The sequence below is a fragment of the Mirounga angustirostris genome, unplaced genomic scaffold, assembly GCF_029215605.1.
Source record: "Mirounga angustirostris isolate CCGP_5_RB_7025 unplaced genomic scaffold, mMirAng1.0.hap1 SCAF_15, whole genome shotgun sequence".
Lineage (NCBI taxonomy): Eukaryota > Metazoa > Chordata > Mammalia > Carnivora > Phocidae > Mirounga > Mirounga angustirostris.
This window is the reverse complement of record NW_026991723.1, coordinates 25,490,795-25,511,225: the sequence shown is the minus strand read 5'-3', so window position 1 is coordinate 25,511,225 and position 20,431 is coordinate 25,490,795. Positions and strand designations below refer to the sequence as shown.

Below are 20,431 nucleotides of genomic sequence, written 5' to 3'. Positions count from 1 at the left end.
ATTTTTGCCATGATAGTTATGAAATGATGAAGTAAACATATTTGGGTGTTCCCTTTTCCAGAAATTACAATGTTGTGGTTTTTTTCCCCCAGTTACAGCCTTATTTAGCTGACCATCCAAAACCACCCACCGTTCCCTCATGAGCTGTGTCCTGTTTTCTCATCCATGAAAAGGGACAATGAGTGTTTCCCACAACAGAATGACCAGCACTGTGGCACTTAGGAAATGATGCCTAAGTGTTCAGACCTTGGGCTGGGTCCATGGACCCTGAAATCACGGAAGATCCCACCTGAGCCCATCAGAAGAACACAGCTGCCACTACCGCTAAGCACTCCTGTGGGTAAGACCTGGGGAGAATTTGTACCCAGACCCAGACCAGAATGGAGCTTTTCTTCAGACCACTCACACAGCAGTCTTCTTCGCTGAACTAAGAAAATAAAGGGGAAGGTTTTTATCTCTGGGAATCTCATTTTCTTAGCCTCAAGAATGGGCTTCCTGGAAAGCCTTTGTTCCTCCACAAGGATTATGCTGCTGTTACCATAACCCAGACCAAAATCCATGCTTTTTCTTCACTCCCTTTGTTAACCTTATTTAACTAGGGGTGCCAGTGACCTACCAGCCTACCAGGCACTTCCAGAGCCCTAGAAGTCCACTCTGGGTTGCCTTCTGGGAAGCGGCTGGCAGGTTTCCCTTGGTATCTCGAGTGTGTACACTCCTACTACCCAGCATCCACCACTTTCCAAGCAATACTTCGTTTAACCCCCACAGTAGGGCTGCTGTAAGATCGGTGCCCCTGTAAACCTCATTTCACAGAGAACAGCAGATGTACAGAGAGGTGACTGGTTAAGTAACTTGCCTGAGGTTCCAGCTAGTTAGTGCTCCTCAGACGCAAAGCCTGGATTGGAAGCTGAACCCAATCCAGAGCCTGTACTCTTCACTCCTACATTATACTGGTCCAAAATAAACTCAGAGATTGTTCTTGGCAGGACCAGGGTTAGGGTGAGCTGAGCAAGGTGCCTAGGGAGCCAAGTTTAAGAAGGCCCTCACTCTCAGGTGCTGATCTTGCATTTGCACGGCACTGAGATGCATGGCCCCTTAAAATTTGCACCTAAGGCTCTTCGTCTACCTCACCCTCTGACCAGCCCTGGTTCTCAGGGAGGGCTGGTCATTGTGAACTGATCTCCCTAACAACTCACTGTGGGACTCACACATATCTCTAGGCTCCCTGGAATGTAGGGACTTCAGGTTTCTTCCTTTGATCAATGGACAAGCTATTCAGCCTTGAGCCTACTCTGTTCGAGAGCCCTGAAGAGAGAGCAGAGATGAAGATGGGTACAGCCCTTCCTAGAGGTTGCAGCCCAAACGTTCATTTCCCATGGAACCAATATGGCAAGTCAGTACTTGGGCCTTCTTATGAATCCCCTCAACTAGCACTGGTACACTGTTCTGAAGATTGTAAAGTACACAGATGGATGAAACTCTGCTGTCATGACAACTCCATCATTTTTCCATTTTATTCACCTTTTTGCATTTAGCTTGGTGGTGGTTTGCTTTCCCCACTGATAGAATGAGCACTTCTGGGTATTAACTCAGTTGTGCTTCCCCTAGGCTGTGTTTCTTTCCAGAACTTGGAGCTCTTGATAGGACTAGGTTTCAGAGGCATGGGCTCAAATTAGACTTTGCCACTTATGTTCTTGGAAAAAGTCAATTTGTCTCCCTGAGCCTCAGGTGTCTCGTCTGTGAAATGGGGATGTTAATACCTCATTTGCAGAGTTGTTGTGAAGATAAAATGGACACAAAATTAAGTACTTAAAAGGCACATGGTAGTGTTCCACAGACTAGTTCTCTCCCCTTCTTTACTGGCCCACCCTTGGGCCAAGATCATCCTTCCCAGGATTCTAACTAAAGTAGTGCAAACAGGGATGCCTGGCTGGCTCAGTCAGTAGAACATGGGACTCTTGATCTCTGGGTCATGAATTCAGGCCCCTAGGCTGGGCATAGAGATAACATGGGGCGCCTGGGTGACTCAGTCTGTTAAGTGTCCAACTCTTGGTTTCTGCTCAGGTCATGATCTCAGGGTCCTGGGACCGAGTCCCATGTTGGCTCCCTGCTCAGCAGAGTCTGCTTGTCCCTCTCCTTCTGCTCCTCTCCCTGCTCACACTCACTCTCTCTCTCTCAAGTAAATCAATAAATAAAATCTTTTTGAAAATAAATAAACAAAAATTAAAACAATAAAGTGATACCGACTGCCAAACCATCTTAAATCACAGTTAGGTCTTATTCAGGCTACAGATCCTCTGACCCATCTCTGACTATGGCAAGTGCACTGGCTGGCCTCTCCTAGTACAGTGGGAGTATTGAAAAGCAAAAGGCTTTTTTGTTGGAAAACATCCCAAAGTATTTCTTATGTCAAATACATTTTATCGTGTTTTTTTTTTTTTTCTCTTGAATGATCTGAATAGAGTTGGTTAATTAGATTAAGCTTTGTAAGCATCCCAGGATTACATTTTTGGTTTATTAAACTACAAGATTTTATAAACAAATGTTCATCTGTAATACGTGAAATGTTCCTTGGGGGAAAACAGCAAGGAACAGATAAAACTCATGCTATTACATATAATACATTGGTCTTAACATGGGACAGATGTTATGCATAATTTTTAAAAATTCATTTTACTCTTTTTGGAAACACTGTCACCAAAAAAAAAGAGTGACCTTTCTGTAGAATTACATGCACAAGGCATGACCTTTGTCATGTATTTAAATTTTTTTTACTTTCATATTTTTAATAAATTTGGAGGGACTTGGGGTTTTTTCATTTGTTTTTCTTTAATGAGCTTGAGTTTTCAGTCTTCATAAGCCAATTCTTGGGGAATGGAATATAGAAACTATTTGATTAAAAATCCCAGTGATTAGTTGCTACACAACGGCTTCAAAGTTTAAAATTGAGTTTGAGGAACACTGTAATAAAAATAGCTCAGACTCAGAAGACTTAAGGGACCATTCCTTTGGTCTTGGCACAAGCTATTCCTTACAAATAATGATTCTTCATGACTAGGGAAGGACTTAAAATGTAGTCCTGTAAAGTTGAAAGGGTCTTTCACCTCATTTTCTGATCACAATTTCTATTTCCAAATTGGGTAAAATGAGCATAGCTTCTACCAAGGTACCCATCATTTTAAGCGATAGTCCCATAAATCAAGTTAATTCTTACGCTGCAAAGAAAGTCTGAATTTTCATTAGTTCTTAAAGCTCTTAACTACAGGTTTCAGATAGATAACATTTTGAGTTAAAATTTCTCTGTAACTGACCATCACTTTTGCATTTTAGCATCATTGTTGTATGTATAATTTATTCTATTTAGGTCTCCATTTTTCCTTTTCACTGATGTAGGTAGAGAATGGAAAGGGCAAGTCACTGTGTCTTTTAATCAACACTATAGAGTGTTCTTGCTTGCACAGTGACATGTTCTCAAATATGCTTGTAGTCTTCAAACTTAAGTTTGAAAACAGCCTAGGGGCTGAGAAAACACCGGGTTGTGCCTTGTAAAAGGTTCATATAGAGTATTTGCAGGAATGTCAGGTATGCGAGTCAAGCTTCCTGCACTTATAACCACAAATGGCAGAATAAAGGGTTTTTTTGTTTTGTTTTGTTTTGTTTTTTCCCTCAAGAGAGTAAGAATCTTCCATAACCTTTAACTAGATTGAGTCTTGAGTTCATGATGGTTTTGATATCTGGTTGCCCCAACTGGCTTCTTCCAACATTTTACGAAGAAAGCTCCCCACATTATCTGCTTTCTGCTTATCTGCCCCTCTCTTGATCACTTCCAACTGGACTTTTTGCCTTTCATAACATGGCAGCAACTTATTACAACATATCACAATTATGGAGAATAACTGATAAAAAAAAAATCCCAAGTCTCCCATTTATCAAGTTACGCATTTATTTATTACACAATAAAGAGCAAAAGCATAAAGAAAGCTCTGAGGGTGTTGCTAAATGGTGAAGACTTGGAACAGGGGTCCAGGAGCACACAGGGAGAAGTCAGAGATCACTTTTCCCACCACCAATATGGTGGGGCTTTGAGGAGAGAACGACCTGACCGCCAGTCCAGCGAGGGCACGGTGCCTTCCCGTGTAAGTGTAACATATCTCACCTGCTCAGCTGTAGGTGTACCTGGCCTCGGGGAGAAAGAATATCCCTAAGACACATGCAAACTACTGTTTAGAGATCATCATGCTTTTTCTTTTTTAACATTTTAAGGTAAGTATAACAACAAATTTACTATGTGCCCAGGACTATTCCATGTGTTTTTAAGTGTACTAACACACTTCGTCATCTCAATCATATAGTGTAAAATGGGAACTATTATCCCCATTTTTTAGATGAAGTATTGGGACACAGAGAACACAGTACTTTGCCCAGATTCACATGGCTAGTAAGTCAGGGGTCAGCACACATTTTCCATAAAGAGCCAGGTAGTGAATATTTTTTATTTTCAGACACCAGTCTCTGTCACAATTACCCAGCCCTGCCCTTGTGCACCAACAGCAGCCGTAAATGATACATAAATGGATAGGTATGTTCGTGTTCCAACAAAATTTTATTTATGGACACTGAAATTTGAACTTCACATACTTTGCATGTGTCATGAAATATCTGTTCTTTTGATTTTTTCCAACCATTTAAAATCTAAAAACGATTCTTAGCTCTTAGGCTGTATGTATAAAAATAAGCAGCTTGGGGCACCAGGTGGCACAGTTGGTAAAGCAACTGACTCTTGGTGACTCTTGGTTTCTGCTCAGGTTGTGATCTCAGGGTTGTGAGATTGAGCCCCACATAGGGTACTGTGCTCAGCGGGGAGGCTGTTTGAGATTCTCCTTCTCCCTCGGCACCTCCCTCCCACCTGCCATGCATATGCTTTCTCTCTCTCTCTCTTTGAGTCTCTCTAAAATAAATAAATAAACCTTTAAAAAAATAAACAGTTGGCTGGGGTTTAGCTCTTGAGCTATAGTTTGCTGCAGTTAAGTGGTAAAGCCAGAATTTGAACCCAGGCCATGTGTTTCCAGTGAGCTCTTAATCATTATATAGTCTATATCATGATAATGGTAAATCATGCTTTTTATAGAAAACTCAGCAAAGTCTGAAAGAGAAAATAAGAACCACCCATAAAACCACAACCCAGAAATAACCATTAGTAATATTTGATATTGTCTTCCAGTGTTCTGTTTATTAATTCTAGCTTTTCACTTATCATAAGCATGTTTCACATTTCCACAGAGGCCCACAATTGTAGCTCATTTGAAATGTACTAAAAGGAAACTGCTATTTTGAAGGAATCCTATAGCTAATAATTTCCTAAAGAATCCTTTTATTAAGTAAGCAGTTGGTCACATTCCATTTATCTGCTGCATATTTGCACTTCTAGGAGTTGGATTTTTAAAAGCAATCCAGTCTGTAGTCAGGGTTGTAGTAAAAAGGCTTCAGAATCATCTAGACATGAATTTGACTTCTCACCGTCCCTTTCCTAGCCAAATGACCCTGAGCAAACTATTAACTTTACCACACCTCTGTTTTTGTTTGTACTTAAGAGAAACCAAGACTAGGATATACAAAGCACTGAGCATGGACCTAGCACAGAATAGTGGTCAATTGGTAGCAACCAGCCCTTACATTCCTTGCTTCCCCCCCATTCCTAGTCCCCACCACCACCCATAGGAAACAGATATTTCCCTCCTGACCGTTGAGAAAGCATCCTTTTCTGTTCTGTGCACTGCAAGAGTTTTCCTGAGTAAAAACGGGCCAGCAATCCTAGGGCTCATCAGGAAGATTAATGAGATGGGTGGATCCGAAAGCCTCCCCGCCTTCCACCTATGACTCTTGTTCCGCCCCCAACAGATTCACCTTGGCAAATGCAATCCCTGCCCAGGTTCCCACAAACAGCAGGTGGCATTCTGACATCAGCAGAGGCTGTGATCCTCTTCAGAGCTACCGAGGAACTTCTAGAGCAGACGTCTGAAAAGAATTCAGAGCCCAGCCAATTCCATGAGCAGCAACAACGTTGTAGAGCTGAAGAGTATGACAGCCCCCGTGGCTGAGGGCTACAGCAACACCAGCTTCCAGGTGAGCGGACATCTTATCTTGTGTTTAAGACCCAGTCAATGGAAATAATGCTCTTTCTAACCACCCTGGCAAGTTTCTGAAGGAAAGCAGCAGGGTTATTGAAACGCAATAAGATTTTCTCAGGAAACTCTTTAAACCTATTGTTTTTTCCTCCTTGGGTTCTTCTCGGGCTGACAAACCTGAAAAGTCTCTTTTAATCGAACTTGTTTTGATTCCTGACTTTCCCTGTCACTTAGAAACAAGACTACCTTCTCTGGCTTTTGTTTTGGGCTTGCAGGCCCTGCAGTATTTTCCAAAGAGCTGGTAAAACAGAGAGAATGGGGAGAATCCAGATCCTGGATGTAGTGAGCACTGGAGGGGTTCCTTCTCTTACACCAGGTCCCAAAGCCCCTGTCCGATGGTGGCCTGGGTGCCCGCCCCAGTGCAGCCAGGTTATGCAAACCAGTCTCATGTCATCAACCAAAACCCACTGAGTGATTAATGCCTCTGACCTCGGGGCTGGGTGCTGCAGAGACCGGGAAGCAGTCCTGTCCCAGGGACACACTGGGCTGTTCTGACCCGCTCTGGGATGGGGATTTTTCAGAGATGTCCTTAGCTGTGTTTCCTTCCTTAAGCTGACACAAGAGCCCACACAAACAGGTGTCAGCAACCTCCTGGGGTTCAGGGTCACCAAAATGGCAAAACAAACTTTTAGACACTAGCCAAGAAAGGAACGAGGAAGGTTAAAGGGCTTTGGCACAAGTCCTAAGTCTTCCATCCACAAATTACTGTGACTTCCTTGAGCTTCAGTTCAGTTATCTATACAGTAGTTGCAGTGATCTTCATCTCATAGGTTGTAAGTGTAAGGGAAGAAAAGTCTTGCCCTCTACCCTCTTAGATTCAGCACCTGAGGTTTATGAATTAAACTGGGAAATAGCAGATTAACCAGAGAAAGGCATACAAATTTTATTAATATTTTTAATGTTATGTTCATGCAACTTCACAGAAAAGAAGTGAAAAATTCAAAGAAGCTGTAAGACTCAGGGGCTTATATACCATTTTAACAGAGAGCAAAAAATTGTGGAGAAGTGATTAGACAAAAAAAAAAAAAGAGAGAGAGATGGGGCTTTTAGGGCTAATAGGCTGTTGGAAAGTGACCAGGAAATATATAGGAGAAACTAATGGAAGATAGGTTTGATATGAGGTTTACGCAGTTTTAACCCAGTATCATCTCTGTGTCCAGTGACAAGGGTCATTGTCCTCCTTCCGTTATGGGAGACGGGACACCTGCACAGGGAAAGTCATGTCCTGTTTCTAGACAGAGAGAGGAAGACCGAAGAGCTCTTTCTGGGTCTGCTTTTTCTCAATTGCTTTCAGCTCAAAATAACTCTCATGCTAAAGTGGTATATTTTGGGGTGGCATATCCTGATTCCCTTCATAAGGGTTAAATGAGAAAAGAAGCATAATGCCAAGGACCTTTTATGGTTCAAGAGAATAGAAGGGATAGAATGGGATAGAGTCAAAGTGAGTATGACAGCAAGACAAAGATGTCTGCAATGGAGGGGGGGCGGGGTCCATGTCACCAGCAACTGGCAGCCCAGTCAGTGAGGAGGACACACATCCACCAAAGATAGCCCTGTTTTCTATCCCTCATTCTCTTCTATCAAAACAAAGCATCTCCAGGGCTCAAACCCAGCATCTCCATGTCTCAAACCCAGCAGAACACCATACACCAACATCAACAAACAGTGACCAGGTTATTTCTTCCAATGCTTGCTGTTTGACAAGAATTTCCACAGACACATATTTATTCAGCAAAACCATTGACTCCCCCCACCCGCTGATAAGACCACTACTGGAAAGGGACACCATTCAAGAACGGATAATACACTATTCTTGCCCTCCAGGAGCAAAGCAGGCAGAAACCAATAAGCAATTGTAAGATGATATAAAACAAAAACAAAATACAATGCTAGAAGTTGGCACCAAGTGCATTGTAAATACATATGCAAGTGGAGTTGGGCTGACCTAGGAGTCTCTCAGTTAGGGCTTACAGGATGGGCAGGGATTTCCCAGATGAACAGGGAGGGGTATCAGCAGAGCACAACAAGCAAAGAAAACTGTCCGCACGGGCCCAGGAGCCTGAAAGAACACGTGAGCTCGGGATAGAGAAGATGAGGAGCTGGGGCTGGAGAGTAGGGATGGGGGCAGGCTGGCCCCAGATCACACGGCCTCCATGTGTGCTAAGTCACTGGGAAAGAATCGACCAGAATTTACACTATCAAGTTGTTAAAGTACTCTACTAGCCCTGCTGAGGGTGGACAAAATGGAAAGAGATTTGTGTGTGGCTGGGACAGCATTTAGGAGGGTGGGATGATAATCATGGTGGAAACCAGCACTGGGCAGAAATACCAATACTGGAAGTAGGCCCCCTTGGCCATGGTATTAGCATTGAGTCAGGGTGGGGTAAGAGCTGCTCTGGTTATTAATATTTCCATTTTCTTCTCTGTACAGTAGGATGATAATATCATATCTTGGGGTTGAGAGAATTAAATGAGGTAATATGGTAATATGTTAGAAAAAAAAAGTATGTAATATCTGTTTTTAAAAACTGTGCTGTCTTAGTTTGTTCAGGCCATTATAACAAAATACCACAGACTGGGCGGTGTACACACAGAAATTTATTTCTCATCATTCTGGAGCCTGGAAGTCCAAGATGGTGGCCCCAGCAGATTCAGTGTCTGGTGAAGACCCACTTCCTCATGGACAGCTGTCTTCTTGTTGTGTCCTCACATGGCAGAAGGTGTCTTTTATAAGGACACTGATCACCTCAAAGGTTCCACCACCTAACACTGTCACATTGGGCATTAGATTTTCCAAACAGGAATCTGGGGGGGATGGCAGGAACACATTCAGACCATAGCAAGTGCCTAGCACACAGTATGAACATAAGAGTAATAGGTCCTGGTGCTGGGGCAGGTTAAAGAGTGACAAGTCAACATTTCTAGCTTGAGAGCTCAACCTAGAAGTGATTCCCTTTATGTGGACGGGAAATCCAGAAGTAGGGTTGGAGCAAGGAAGACCATGAGTTCATTTTGAGTCCTGTTGGATGAAATTAGGGTGATTCTTTACCCCTAGATGAAGATGAAGAGGAGGCAGGAAGCTCTAGGCATGCGCACACCTGGAGTCTGGAAGGGGACATCATGCATTTGGGGGCCGTTAGCACAGCCATGAGCTAGTGGCATGAATGAGACCAGCAGGGGGGAAACCTAGGAAGCCCCAGTGCTTATGGAGTTGGGAAGTTGGAGCAATCAGAGAATGAAGCAGAGAGGCCATGGGGAGAGAAAGAGGAGCAGCATCAGGAGAGGGAAGCGTCTGGGGAAGCCAAGGGAAAAGAGAACTACAAGGTCAGCAGCAAAGACAAGTTCATTTGATTTGCCAACCAAGAGGTCACTGGTGACCGGAGGTGGGGATGGGGGACAGTTTGTGTTATGCGTGGGAGCTGAGAAAAGGGGAAAATAAGGGAAGAGAGGATATTCCTCCCGCTGGTGGAGAGCAGAGCATCGAAGAGAGAGACAGGCTCAGGGAAGGCAAGATTGGGGCTATAGACAGGGGGCTTTTTTATTCAAAATAAATTTTTCATTGTGAAATATAACATGCAGAAAAACACACAAAATCAAAGACAGCTTATTATAAAGTGCCATCTATGTCAAGAAACAAGACATCGCCATCCCTCAGGTCGGATGCCCCAATCCTGCACATCTGCCACAACTGCCCCTCACCCCTAGGGGTGACAATGATCCCAACTTTATAGTAATTACTTCCTTGCCTTGCTTTATATGTTAACTTATAATTATGAATCCCCAAGCACTGCTTTTGCCTGCTTTTAAATTTTATATAAACAGAAAATTACAAGAAGATTCCTTCCTATTTTAAAACATTTATATGGAATTGGGCAAGAGGAATAATTTTGTATCTGACTTCTTTTGCTCAGTTTTGTATTTCTGAGACTCAGCCATGCTGTTTGCATGTAACTGAGTTGATTCATCCAATTTCATTGATACACAGTATTCTCCATAAACATTGCACAATTTATCTATTTTACTGTTGGTGGACATTTATGTCATTAAGCTTGGAGCTTTTAGGAGCTTCTACAAACAAATGCAGCTATAAATACTCTCAGACATGTCTCCCGATGCATATGTAACAAATTTATTTGGCGTTATATTTAGGAGTGGAACTGCTAGGTCATTGGGAATGCATATGTATTTTCAACTTTAGTGATAATGCCAAACTGGTTTCCCAAGTGGTTTTACCAATTTACACTTCCATCCACAAAGTGTGAGTTCCTTTTACTCCAGAGCCTCACCAATATTTATATGTCTTTTTAATTTCAGTGATTCTGATAGATGTATAGTAAGTAGTGTAACATTGAGGTGTCATTTTCTTTTTTTCTTTTTCTTTTTTTTTTTTGAGGTGTCATTTTCATTTAACTTTGTTATTGGCCACTAGATGCCAACTTTATGAAATACTTGTTCAAGTCTCTCGCCCATTTTCTCTACTGGATTTTGTCTTTTTCCTACTGATTTGGAAAGAGTTCTTTAAATGTTCTGAATACAAGCCCTTTTTCAGTTATATGCTTTCCAAATGCCTTCTACCCCTCTTAAGCTGTCTTTCACTCTTTACTAGTTGGATGCACAAAAGGTAATTATATTGTGGTCCCATTTATCAAGTGTTTCTGTTTTATATATCCTGTTTAAGACATCTTTTTCTGCCCTGCAATATCATAAAGACCCTCCCATATTTTCCAAAAGCTCATTGCTGCCTTCTACACTGAGGACTCTAGTCCCTCTGAAATGAGATCTTATGTATAGCGTAAAGTGGTCATCAAGTTTTTGTTTTTCTACACAGGTATCCAATTATTTCAGCGTCACTTAAAAAAAAAAAATCTTGGGCGCCTGGGTGGCTCAGATGGTTAAGCGTCTGCCTTCGGCTCAGGTCATGATCCCAGGGTCCTGGGATCGAGTCCCGCATCGGGCTCTCTGCTCCTTGGGAGCCTGCTTCTCCCTCTGCCTCTCTCTCTCTGTCTCTCATGAATAAATAAATAAAATCTTTAAAAAAAAAAAATCTTTTCCCCACTTGACAAATACCATATTTATCAAGTGTCCATATTTAGGGTAAGTCTCTTTAGAATAGGGCAATTGAAAGATTTTTCCAAACTCCAAGTTGGGGGAAGGATCCAGAGAAGAGGGAGAGTGGAAAGTTGACAGCAAGAGAGGTCAGATAAAGCTCAGAATTCCTAAGGGTGAACATTCAGGCAATTTGTGAAGGAATACTTTTACTAAAGGGTGTTCCTTAGAAACCCAGCCTAAGTTGCCTGCTGCCTATGAGTCAGCACCGATTTTACCACTGGTGGCCCTCAGAGCCACAGAGCCCATGCTCGCTCTGACGTCAGTGAGCTGGGACCCATTTATGTGAGACCTGAGACAGGACTAGATGGGAAATGTGCCTCCACTCTACACAGAGAAAAGCTGACCTACTCCTTAAATTGCCTGGTGAGCCAGTCTGGTTTGAAGAGTTTTTTCAATGGAGGTCAAAATTTGGGAGGTCATCTAAGTGCAAGAATATTTGGCACAGATCATTTGAATAGAGAAGTTCAGAGGTTGGAAGTAATTATGCAAAGTAAAGAGGAAGAGCACTGTTTCTCTCTAACCCCCTGAGGGAGGGCCACATGAATCACACCAGGTGGTTGAGTAAGTTTCCACTAACTCAACTCCAGACAAGCTTGGCCAGAACTATCGAGATGCTTCTCTCCTCCACAAGTGAATTAAAACAGAAAACACATGACAATAATTGCCTTTGTGCAGGAAATTAAAAAAAAAAAAATCTCTCTTTTCCTCAAATCAGATCATATCTAGATTTATTTCTAACAACCTAGATGGCTAGAACCCAAGGCACTTCCATGACACCTCAGAGGGGAAGGACTTAGGGATTTCACTTTTTACTTTACTCCACAGTCCCTTACTTTATTTACATATTTTTTTCACAATCTCTTAATTTAAAATGAAGGTGGTAGCACCTACTGACCCATTTCATCCAGACATTGTTGATGTTGATGAGAAGCCGGCCCTGGATGTTAGCTGAACTGTCATTGGTCAAACTGAAAATAATCAGAAGTGGGAGCATTTGGAATTTTACATAGAACAGATTATTGTGAGCAGGAGCCCCAAGTCTCCATCAGGCTACAGAAGTTTGGAATTCTGTCTTCAGATTGCAGATTTAGGCGCACATAGTACAGTATGATTTTCACTCAAAGCTGGGATCTGGATTCAGAGGCATCTAATTCTACTCCACACATGGGCTAAGGTTTGACCCAGAAGCCGCTTACAGTCTTGGCATGCCTGATTGTTCTTTCTTTTTCCTGGAAAGGAAATTTAAAAAAAGAGAGAGAGAGAGAAAAGAAAAGAAAGATGGTATGCGTGTCTTATGTCTTCTGGAAGTAAATAAAGACAGAGGTTTCTTAGGAAAATACTATGAGTCACATGGTTAAAGAGCCTCCTGTGGGTGTTCAGGAACAAAGTACATGATGACCAGGAATGGTTCCACTGGGAAGCAGGAAAATGGACCTGTGCATGTCTCAATATTCCTTTCAGTCTCCCAGTTCTGTAAATTCAAAGCTTTGTTTGCTTTCCCTCCAAAAGTCAAAACTCTTTGACATAAAGTGTGTCATTTATTGAGTCAACAAAAATTTATTGCCACTGTGCCAGGCATTATGCAAAAAGCTGGAAACAGCTACCATTTGGTTAAAATTAGTTAACAATGGCAAATCAGCACAACATAGTTTGTAAAAAGTGCTATTCGTGACATGAGAAGGTGGTCTCACCTAGATTGGGAGGTGGGGAATATTTCCCAAATGTTCGCAATGAATACTTACAGGCTTGCTTGCTTTCATTCATTCATTCATTCAACAACAACAACAACAAAAATATATATATATAATATTAAATAATTAAATATTTAATAATTCTTATATAATAATTTATATAATAATATATATTTTTTAAATATTTATTTATTTATTTGAGAGAGAGAGCACTGGGGGTAGGGAGGGGCAGAGAGAGAGACAGAGAGAGAGAGAATCTCAAACAGACCCCTCCTGAGTGTAGAGCCCCACATGGGGCTCAATCTCACAACCTTGAGATTATGACCTGAACTGAAATCAAGAGTCGGACGCTTAATTGACTGAGCCACGCAGCCGCCCCTCAACAGATATATATTGAGCACCTACTCAGTAGATGCTAAGCAGAAGGAAATACCCAGTAGGGCACAAATAATTCCCTAAGTTACCATGTCAAAAACTGTTTTTTTCCGTATCACACTGTGTGGAGAAGCCGAGGCCCTGAATGGGAAGGTATGAGATGCATGTGCAGGGGCACAGAAAAAGTGGTAAAGAGAGAGCCAGAAAGGATGAGAGGCCAGCTCTGATTCACCTCAAGGCTCTTCGCTGATTTCAAAACCTTGATCCCAAAAATCTAAGACCAGTGATAAGTTTAGGTTTAAAATATAGTAAAAAATAAATAAATAAAATAAAATTCTCATCCTGGGTGTAGGGAGGGGCAGAGGGAGAGACGGAGAGAGAGAAAGAATCCTGGTCACTTAAAATCACCTGAAAAAAATAAAAATAAAAAAATAAAATTGAGTTTCTGTATTCTGCGGACTCAGGAACATTCTAGAATAAACCATCCAGCCAGATTATAAGGAGTGGTAATCAAAGTAATGGTATAAACTTCTCCATGAAACATGGTCAGAAAACAGCCCATGAATGTGAGGCAAGGCTTTCTGCACCATGAGAAAGTGTCAGTCATAGATTAAAAGGGGCCAAGACAAGCATATCTTCTCCGCTCTGGACTATCTACTTGCCTTACTCTCTCCACCTGCTCAACTTTGGGAGCATGGCATAGTTCCAGACAGCACAATCTATAAAGTTGTACAGCTGTCCCCCCTCTCCTGTGGGTCCTATTTCCCTGTCAGTGTCCCTCCCTTTGAATTATATTACTTTTTACAACTTTTCTAGCATTTAAATAATTTTTATTTTTCTAACTCAAATTACTGCATCCTAGTTTCTCCTCCACCTGAGTCCATTGGTTTAGAAACATTTGCAAGGAGGAAGTTGGTTAGAAGGCACTGATCTAACTTGCCCAGGAAGGTTTGAAGTAGAAATTACTTAATTGAGGGCCAGACCCATGCAGATAGAGCAGGTGGGAGCAAAGGTCTTGGTCCATGGTATGCTGGGTGCAGCAAGGAAGGGAGAGAGAGACAAAGATGCACACAAAAGCAACAAGAGACATTTCCAGGAGCCAGCAAAATTAGGCTTCCTGTTGACCCACAGGGCTACTTCCTCATTCCTCCTCAGAGCATGAGGTCTTGAGGTCAGAGACGAGGGAAGAAAGAAGTAGGAGGGGAAGAATCTAAAAGGCACAGGTGGAATAAGAGGTGGTCTGTAATGGCCCAAGAACTGACTATACTGCACGTGACTTTGACCTTGGCTGGAGATAACAAGGGGCCCCTTCTTAAGGAGGAAGTGGAGAGAGAAGAAAGGAATGAGCTTTCGAGAAAAGCCACACTGGGGTGGGGTGGGTGGTTAAAAGTCACATACTGAATCATTATGAGGAGGGCAAAACATAGGTTCTTTGGGTGAAGAGTTGAGGCTTCAGAGCCAGACTGCTAGGCCTTCCATTTAGGCACGTTATCTAACTTCCGTATCTATTTCCCCATCCAAAAATAGGTTCTAATACCCTACATCATAGGACTATGGGGAGATTAGTAGAAAGCACTAGCACGTAGCAAATGCTCAGGTATCAGCAACCATTAACCAAACCATTTAGGTGGGGATGCTATTCTGGTGCAGGGGCCAAACCAAACTTTGAAATCCAGGTGTGAAGTCTGCTTCTGCATATAGCAGATACTAGAATCTACTGATGGGAAACTATGGAAGACACCAACAGGCAACTTTCAATTGTTTTAATGTCAACCAAATGTGAACCACAAGCCACCCTGGGTCCCTGCCAGACTGAGAGACCTTGGCTCCCAGCACCTGTGTCTCTTCAAAAGGACTTTATAAAGTTATTTTTCAAATACTTTGGTTCATTCAGACCCATTTCTTATTTAGTTAAATGCATCTCTAAAAAAAAAAAATTATAGGCTCCAAATTTTTTCCATGTGTTTCTAATTAATCTATACTCATCTAGTCAATGCTCTTTGGAAAGATGTGCTTGATAACAAAAGTGATTTTAGGAATTGTCAAAAAGCAACGTTTTTCCAAATGTAAGCAAATTCAAATGTGTATGGCACACTGATGTATTCTCTTTAATGCCTCACTATCAACTGTTCTGGCATGAAATAGTCTGATTCAAGGTTAAGACTAATACTTAGGAAGTGACCATGATTTCCCAAAACAGCACAAGAGTAAGGCCGGCCCGAGAAACCAAGGCTTCATCCTGGAGGTGATTCAGGCTTTGGCATCAAATGGATTTTCATATTAAAAAAAAAAGAGAGATCTATTATCACCCTGGATCCCTTTAGACAGACTAGAGATTTGCCTACTAAAAACAAATCCGAGAAGGCAGTGAGAATAAGAACTTTAGTTTCAACTGATAGAGTCAAAGGGATTATATCCTTGTTTCCTTATTTTTTTTCTCAACTATAAGAAGACGTTTAGCTGTTGGGGCGCCTGGGTGGCTCAGTCGTTAAGCGTCTGCCTCCGGCTCAGGTCATGATCCCAGAGTCCTGGGATCGAGTCCCACATCGGGCTCCCTGCCCAGCAGGGAGTCTCCTTCTCCCTCTCCCACTCCCCCTGCTTGTGTTCCTGCTCTCGCTATCTCTCTCTCTGTCAAATAAATAAAATCTTAAAAAAAAAAAAGAAGATGTTTAGCTGTTAGGAACATTTCTGTTTCCCCCATGACTAAAGGGGTTGCATCTTTGGAATTTCAGACACAGTTAAGTTCATTCTAATTAATCTGTAAAAGCATTACAATGTGTAGGAGTTGCGCTTTTTCAGTCTTTGTCATGACTACAGTAAAATAGTTAATTGTGTAACTTATGGTTGACAGCTTCTCTTCTAAATTCCCTGACACCAGGGACCATATATTCAGTGCTCAGCAACAGCATTCTCTAGCCCATAGTAGATGCACAAAAAAACTATTTGTTAGAGGACTGAATGAGAATGCCTAAGACAGAACCCCAAGGAACTGCCGTGTAGCATTAATGGTTGAGTAGAAAGGCTGATAGAGTACAGGAGAGGGAGAAGTCTGGGTGGGAGGAGGAAACTAGCAAGGTGTGGTATCACAGAAGCCCGGGACGAGGGTATTTTAAGGAGGAAGTGGCCCATTGTGGATGAGGAAAACTGGATTTAAGGACATGAAAACCATCCATGACTTTGGCAAGGGTGATTTCCATGGAGTGGGAGGAGTGGAAGCCATATTGGAATGGGTCAAAGACCAAATAAGGCAAGAAAATGGAACATTAGTCCATTTGGGCTGCTACAATAAAACACCACAGGCTGGGCAGCTTATAAACAGCAGACATTTATTTCTCACAGTTCTGAAGACTAGAAGTCCCAGAACAAGACATCAGCATGGTTGCATTCTAGGGCCCATAGCCAATGCCTTCTCCCTATGGTCCTCATACAGTGGAAGTGGTTACAGTCTCTGTGGGTCCTCTCTTGTAAGGGCACTACTCCCATTCCTGAGGGCTCCACCCACATGACTTAAGCACCTCACAAAGGCCTCATCTCCTAATACCCTCATCTTTGGGGGTTAGAATTTCAACATGATGAATTATGGGGGGACACAAACATTGACCATAGCAACCTGTAAGTTCAGACAGAAGACTGGTTTTTAACAGGATGAGAAAGGATGTTTATCTATGAATTCTTGGTTTCACAGCAATAAAAAATTGATAAAGTTGCAAATATCAGAGAAGCAAGGGAAGGAAGAAAGTATAATAGTGTGGAGGGAAGTGCAGAGCATTGTGTCTGGCCCAGTAAGTAAGGAGTCCAGGCATTGTCATATTATTGCTCTAAGGATAGCTTGTCCAAGCTGAAATCACACATTATCAAACACAAACTAAGAGATGCACCAGGTGGACGATGGACAGGGAAGACTTCTACCCACACCTGAGAGGGAGAGAGCACGTTCCATTCCACAGACCAAGAGGAGGTAGAACTGCTTGTTTGAAATGGGTGTGAAAGATGCAAAAGAACCCTCACTACGTTGAGTTAATATATACAAGTAGAGAAAAAACTTGGTATCTGTTGCAAATACCTCCAAATATAATTTACATCCATGGCACTGAAATTAAGGTAGTTTATAAGAACTTGCCACTGGACCTTGTTGGGGTTTTTTTTTTCCTTGTTCTTTAAAGTGTTGATAAAGATGCATATACACTATCACAATTAATTTTAATATTTTAATAACTAGATTTCAATACAAGTGATTCCCTTTTAGTATTATATATTTAATTTTATGTATTTTAAACCATTCTGAAAGGAGTTCATAGGCTGCACCAACTGTCCTGCTTTGGGACACTTCCCCAAAGTTGCACGTAGCTTCAATCACAGTGACAGAATTTAATCATAGCCACAGGGAGGTTAGAAATGTACCTTTATTCTGGGAAATCTTGGGCCCCGCTAAAATTCAGAGCCCTATATTTAAAGGAAATAGAGAAGGGGCACCTGGAAGGTTCAGTCGGTTGGGTGTCCTACTCTTGATTTCGGTTCAGGTCATGATCTCAGGGTCATGGTATTGAGCCCCATGTCGGGCTTCCTGCTGGGCGTGGAGTCTGCTTGGGATTCTCTCTCTCCCTCTCCCTCTGCCCCTCCCCACTGCGCTCTCACTCTCTCTCTCTTTAAAAAGAATGGGAAAAAAGGAAATAGAGAAGAATAGATATTAGGGACAACTAGCAGTCTTGGCCACAATCTATTTTTCTATTGGGGTTATAGAACTCAACAGATGTTAATCGTATCATATTATTTATTGTTATTTTGGTCTTCATTATCCTTACTTTTGTCCATTTGATTTGTCATAGACTGAAAGAGTTCTATCAACCTCTTTCTAGGTGTATTTCTAGGTATTTCTCCCTCAGTTTTCTCTACGTTGATCTATGCCATTTGTACACAGAGAGTCACGCTTGTCAGAGCATGAGATTGTACTCTGACCGTTGTTTCTTTTGGAACGCATTAATTGCTTTTTTTAATCCTGTATTCAGTCTTGGTCAGTTAAGATCATGACCACTGCATGTTTTATCTTTCTGAGTCACTGAGTCATTTCCAGGACAGATCCTCCTCAATTTATAATGGGGTTATGCCCCAATAAACCAATCATAAGTTGAAAGTATCATATGTCAAGAATGCATTTCATATACCTAATCTACCGAACATCATAACTTAGCCTAGCCTACCTTAAATGTGCTCAGGACACTTACATTAGCCTACAGTTGGGCAAAATCATCTAACACAAAGCCTATTGTACAACAAAGTGTCGAATAGCTCATGTAATGTACTGAATACTGTGAAGTGAAAAACAATGGTTGGATGGGTACAGAACAGATTATAAGCATATCAGTTGTTGACCCTAGTGATCTCACGGCCGACTGGACAAGGCCCAGCATCACATGCGAAGATCATACTCCATATCGCCAGCCCAAGAAGAGGTCAAAATTCAAAATTCAAAATACAGTTTATACTAAATGCACAATACTTTTACAACATCATCAAATTGAAAGACAGCAGGAGATGTGAGTGTATGGTTGTGTCTGTTTGGTATTCCCTCTAATTCAGTCAAACCCATTGATCTGTCAGATGGGCTTATTTGTTCTCAGCTCCTCTCAGCATATTTTATGTTGTGCTTTGTAAAAATCTTTTCACTGCATGTTCGCGTATTTTTTAATTTTTGTTTCGTTTCTTCTGAAGACATTTTTTGTTTTAATAGTTCCTTTTATAATGAGTTTAAGATTATAAGTAATCACAAAATTAATATATTTCTAACTTCTGTTATTTTCTTTCCTTCTCTTTCACCACTTGATTTTAGCTGAATATATATTTTAGCATTTACCTTTCCCTCTTAAACACTGCTGCTTATAATCTCTTTCAGCTTCCAGAAATTAAAAGATAAGAAAATTGGCATACTCATCCTACCTTCTACCTTTTCTGTCCCTTCTCCTTCAAGTAAGTTTTCTGAGTATCTTTTCTACATTGTCAGGGGTTAAAATATTTGTAATTTGTTCTGGAATCTTAATCCCTGGATTAAGGTTTTAATTTATTAAATAGATTCAAAACATACTATCATTCCTCTTGCCATAATTTCTCATTAATCTTTTGTTTGGCTGAAGTTCTTCCTCCCTTCTGTCTTTCAATCTGATGATGTTGTGAAAGTATTGTGCATTTAGTATAAACTGTACTTTGAATTTTGAATTTTGACCTCTTCTTGGGCTGGCGATATGGAGTATGATCTTCGCATGTGATGCTGGGCCTTGCCCAGTCGGCCATGAGATCACTAGGGTCAACAACTGATATGCTTATAATCTGTTCTGTACCCATCCAACCATTGTTTTTCACCTCACAGAAGTGAACTTCACTTCCTCTTCACTTTTCACTTCCTCTATATTCAGCTAAAATCCTCAGGAAAATCGTGGAAACCGTATTCTATGAGTACTTGCAGGCTTCAATTTATTTTTATAAATCTAATCATTATAAACCTTCCTCTGATTTCTCTCACTGGATGTAGAACCGTGCCTTTCCTTACATTCCTGTACTTAGGGTTTCCATTTGCCCCTGGCTCACAAAGATCCCAAGGGGAGAATGTTACCAGTGTCCTGTGGTCCTGTCTCCTCACACCCAATTCTAAGCTCCCTTCAGAGCATTCAGAGGTGACAGAGAATTGTGCCAGGGAAGTGTGATAATGAACCAAGGCTGGCCAGGTCACCTCCTTAACCCAGTCCATAACCCCACACAGGCCCATAAGAAAAACAGGACCATCTCAGGGAGGAACGGTCTAGCTAGCGCCCATGAACTACATTAAGGATTCCGTAAACCTGAGACTTGAGGCAGAAGGCCACCTGAGCCAAGAGGGTCACGCGCAATAGGCAAAGAGCAAAGGCTTCTGGGATACCGCCTCTGAAAATGCAATCCTTCCGAGGCAAAGCCCAGGCAATTTGGAGGAAACATTATAGAGAAAATGGCCTTAAAATATTTGACATTTGTAGACTTTTAAATGTACAAAATAAATAAAGGGGGAGACGTTCCCAAACAATGTGAAAAGATCAGATTCACCAA

The 20,431-nt window shown here is 41.6% G+C and overlaps 1 protein-coding gene across 1 annotated transcript in view; it reads left to right on the top strand.

The window, feature by feature from the left end:
• The first annotated feature begins 6,045 nt into the window (after positions 1 to 6,045).
• Positions 6,046 to 20,431, top strand: part of SLC28A3 (solute carrier family 28 member 3) — a 54,984-nt gene continuing 40,598 nt past the window's right edge. Inside the window, exon 1 of the mRNA XM_064579878.1 lies at positions 6,046 to 6,123. Within this exon, the coding sequence (XP_064435948.1) occupies positions 6,046 to 6,123 (78 nt within the window). The remainder of the gene's footprint in view (positions 6,124 to 20,431) is intronic.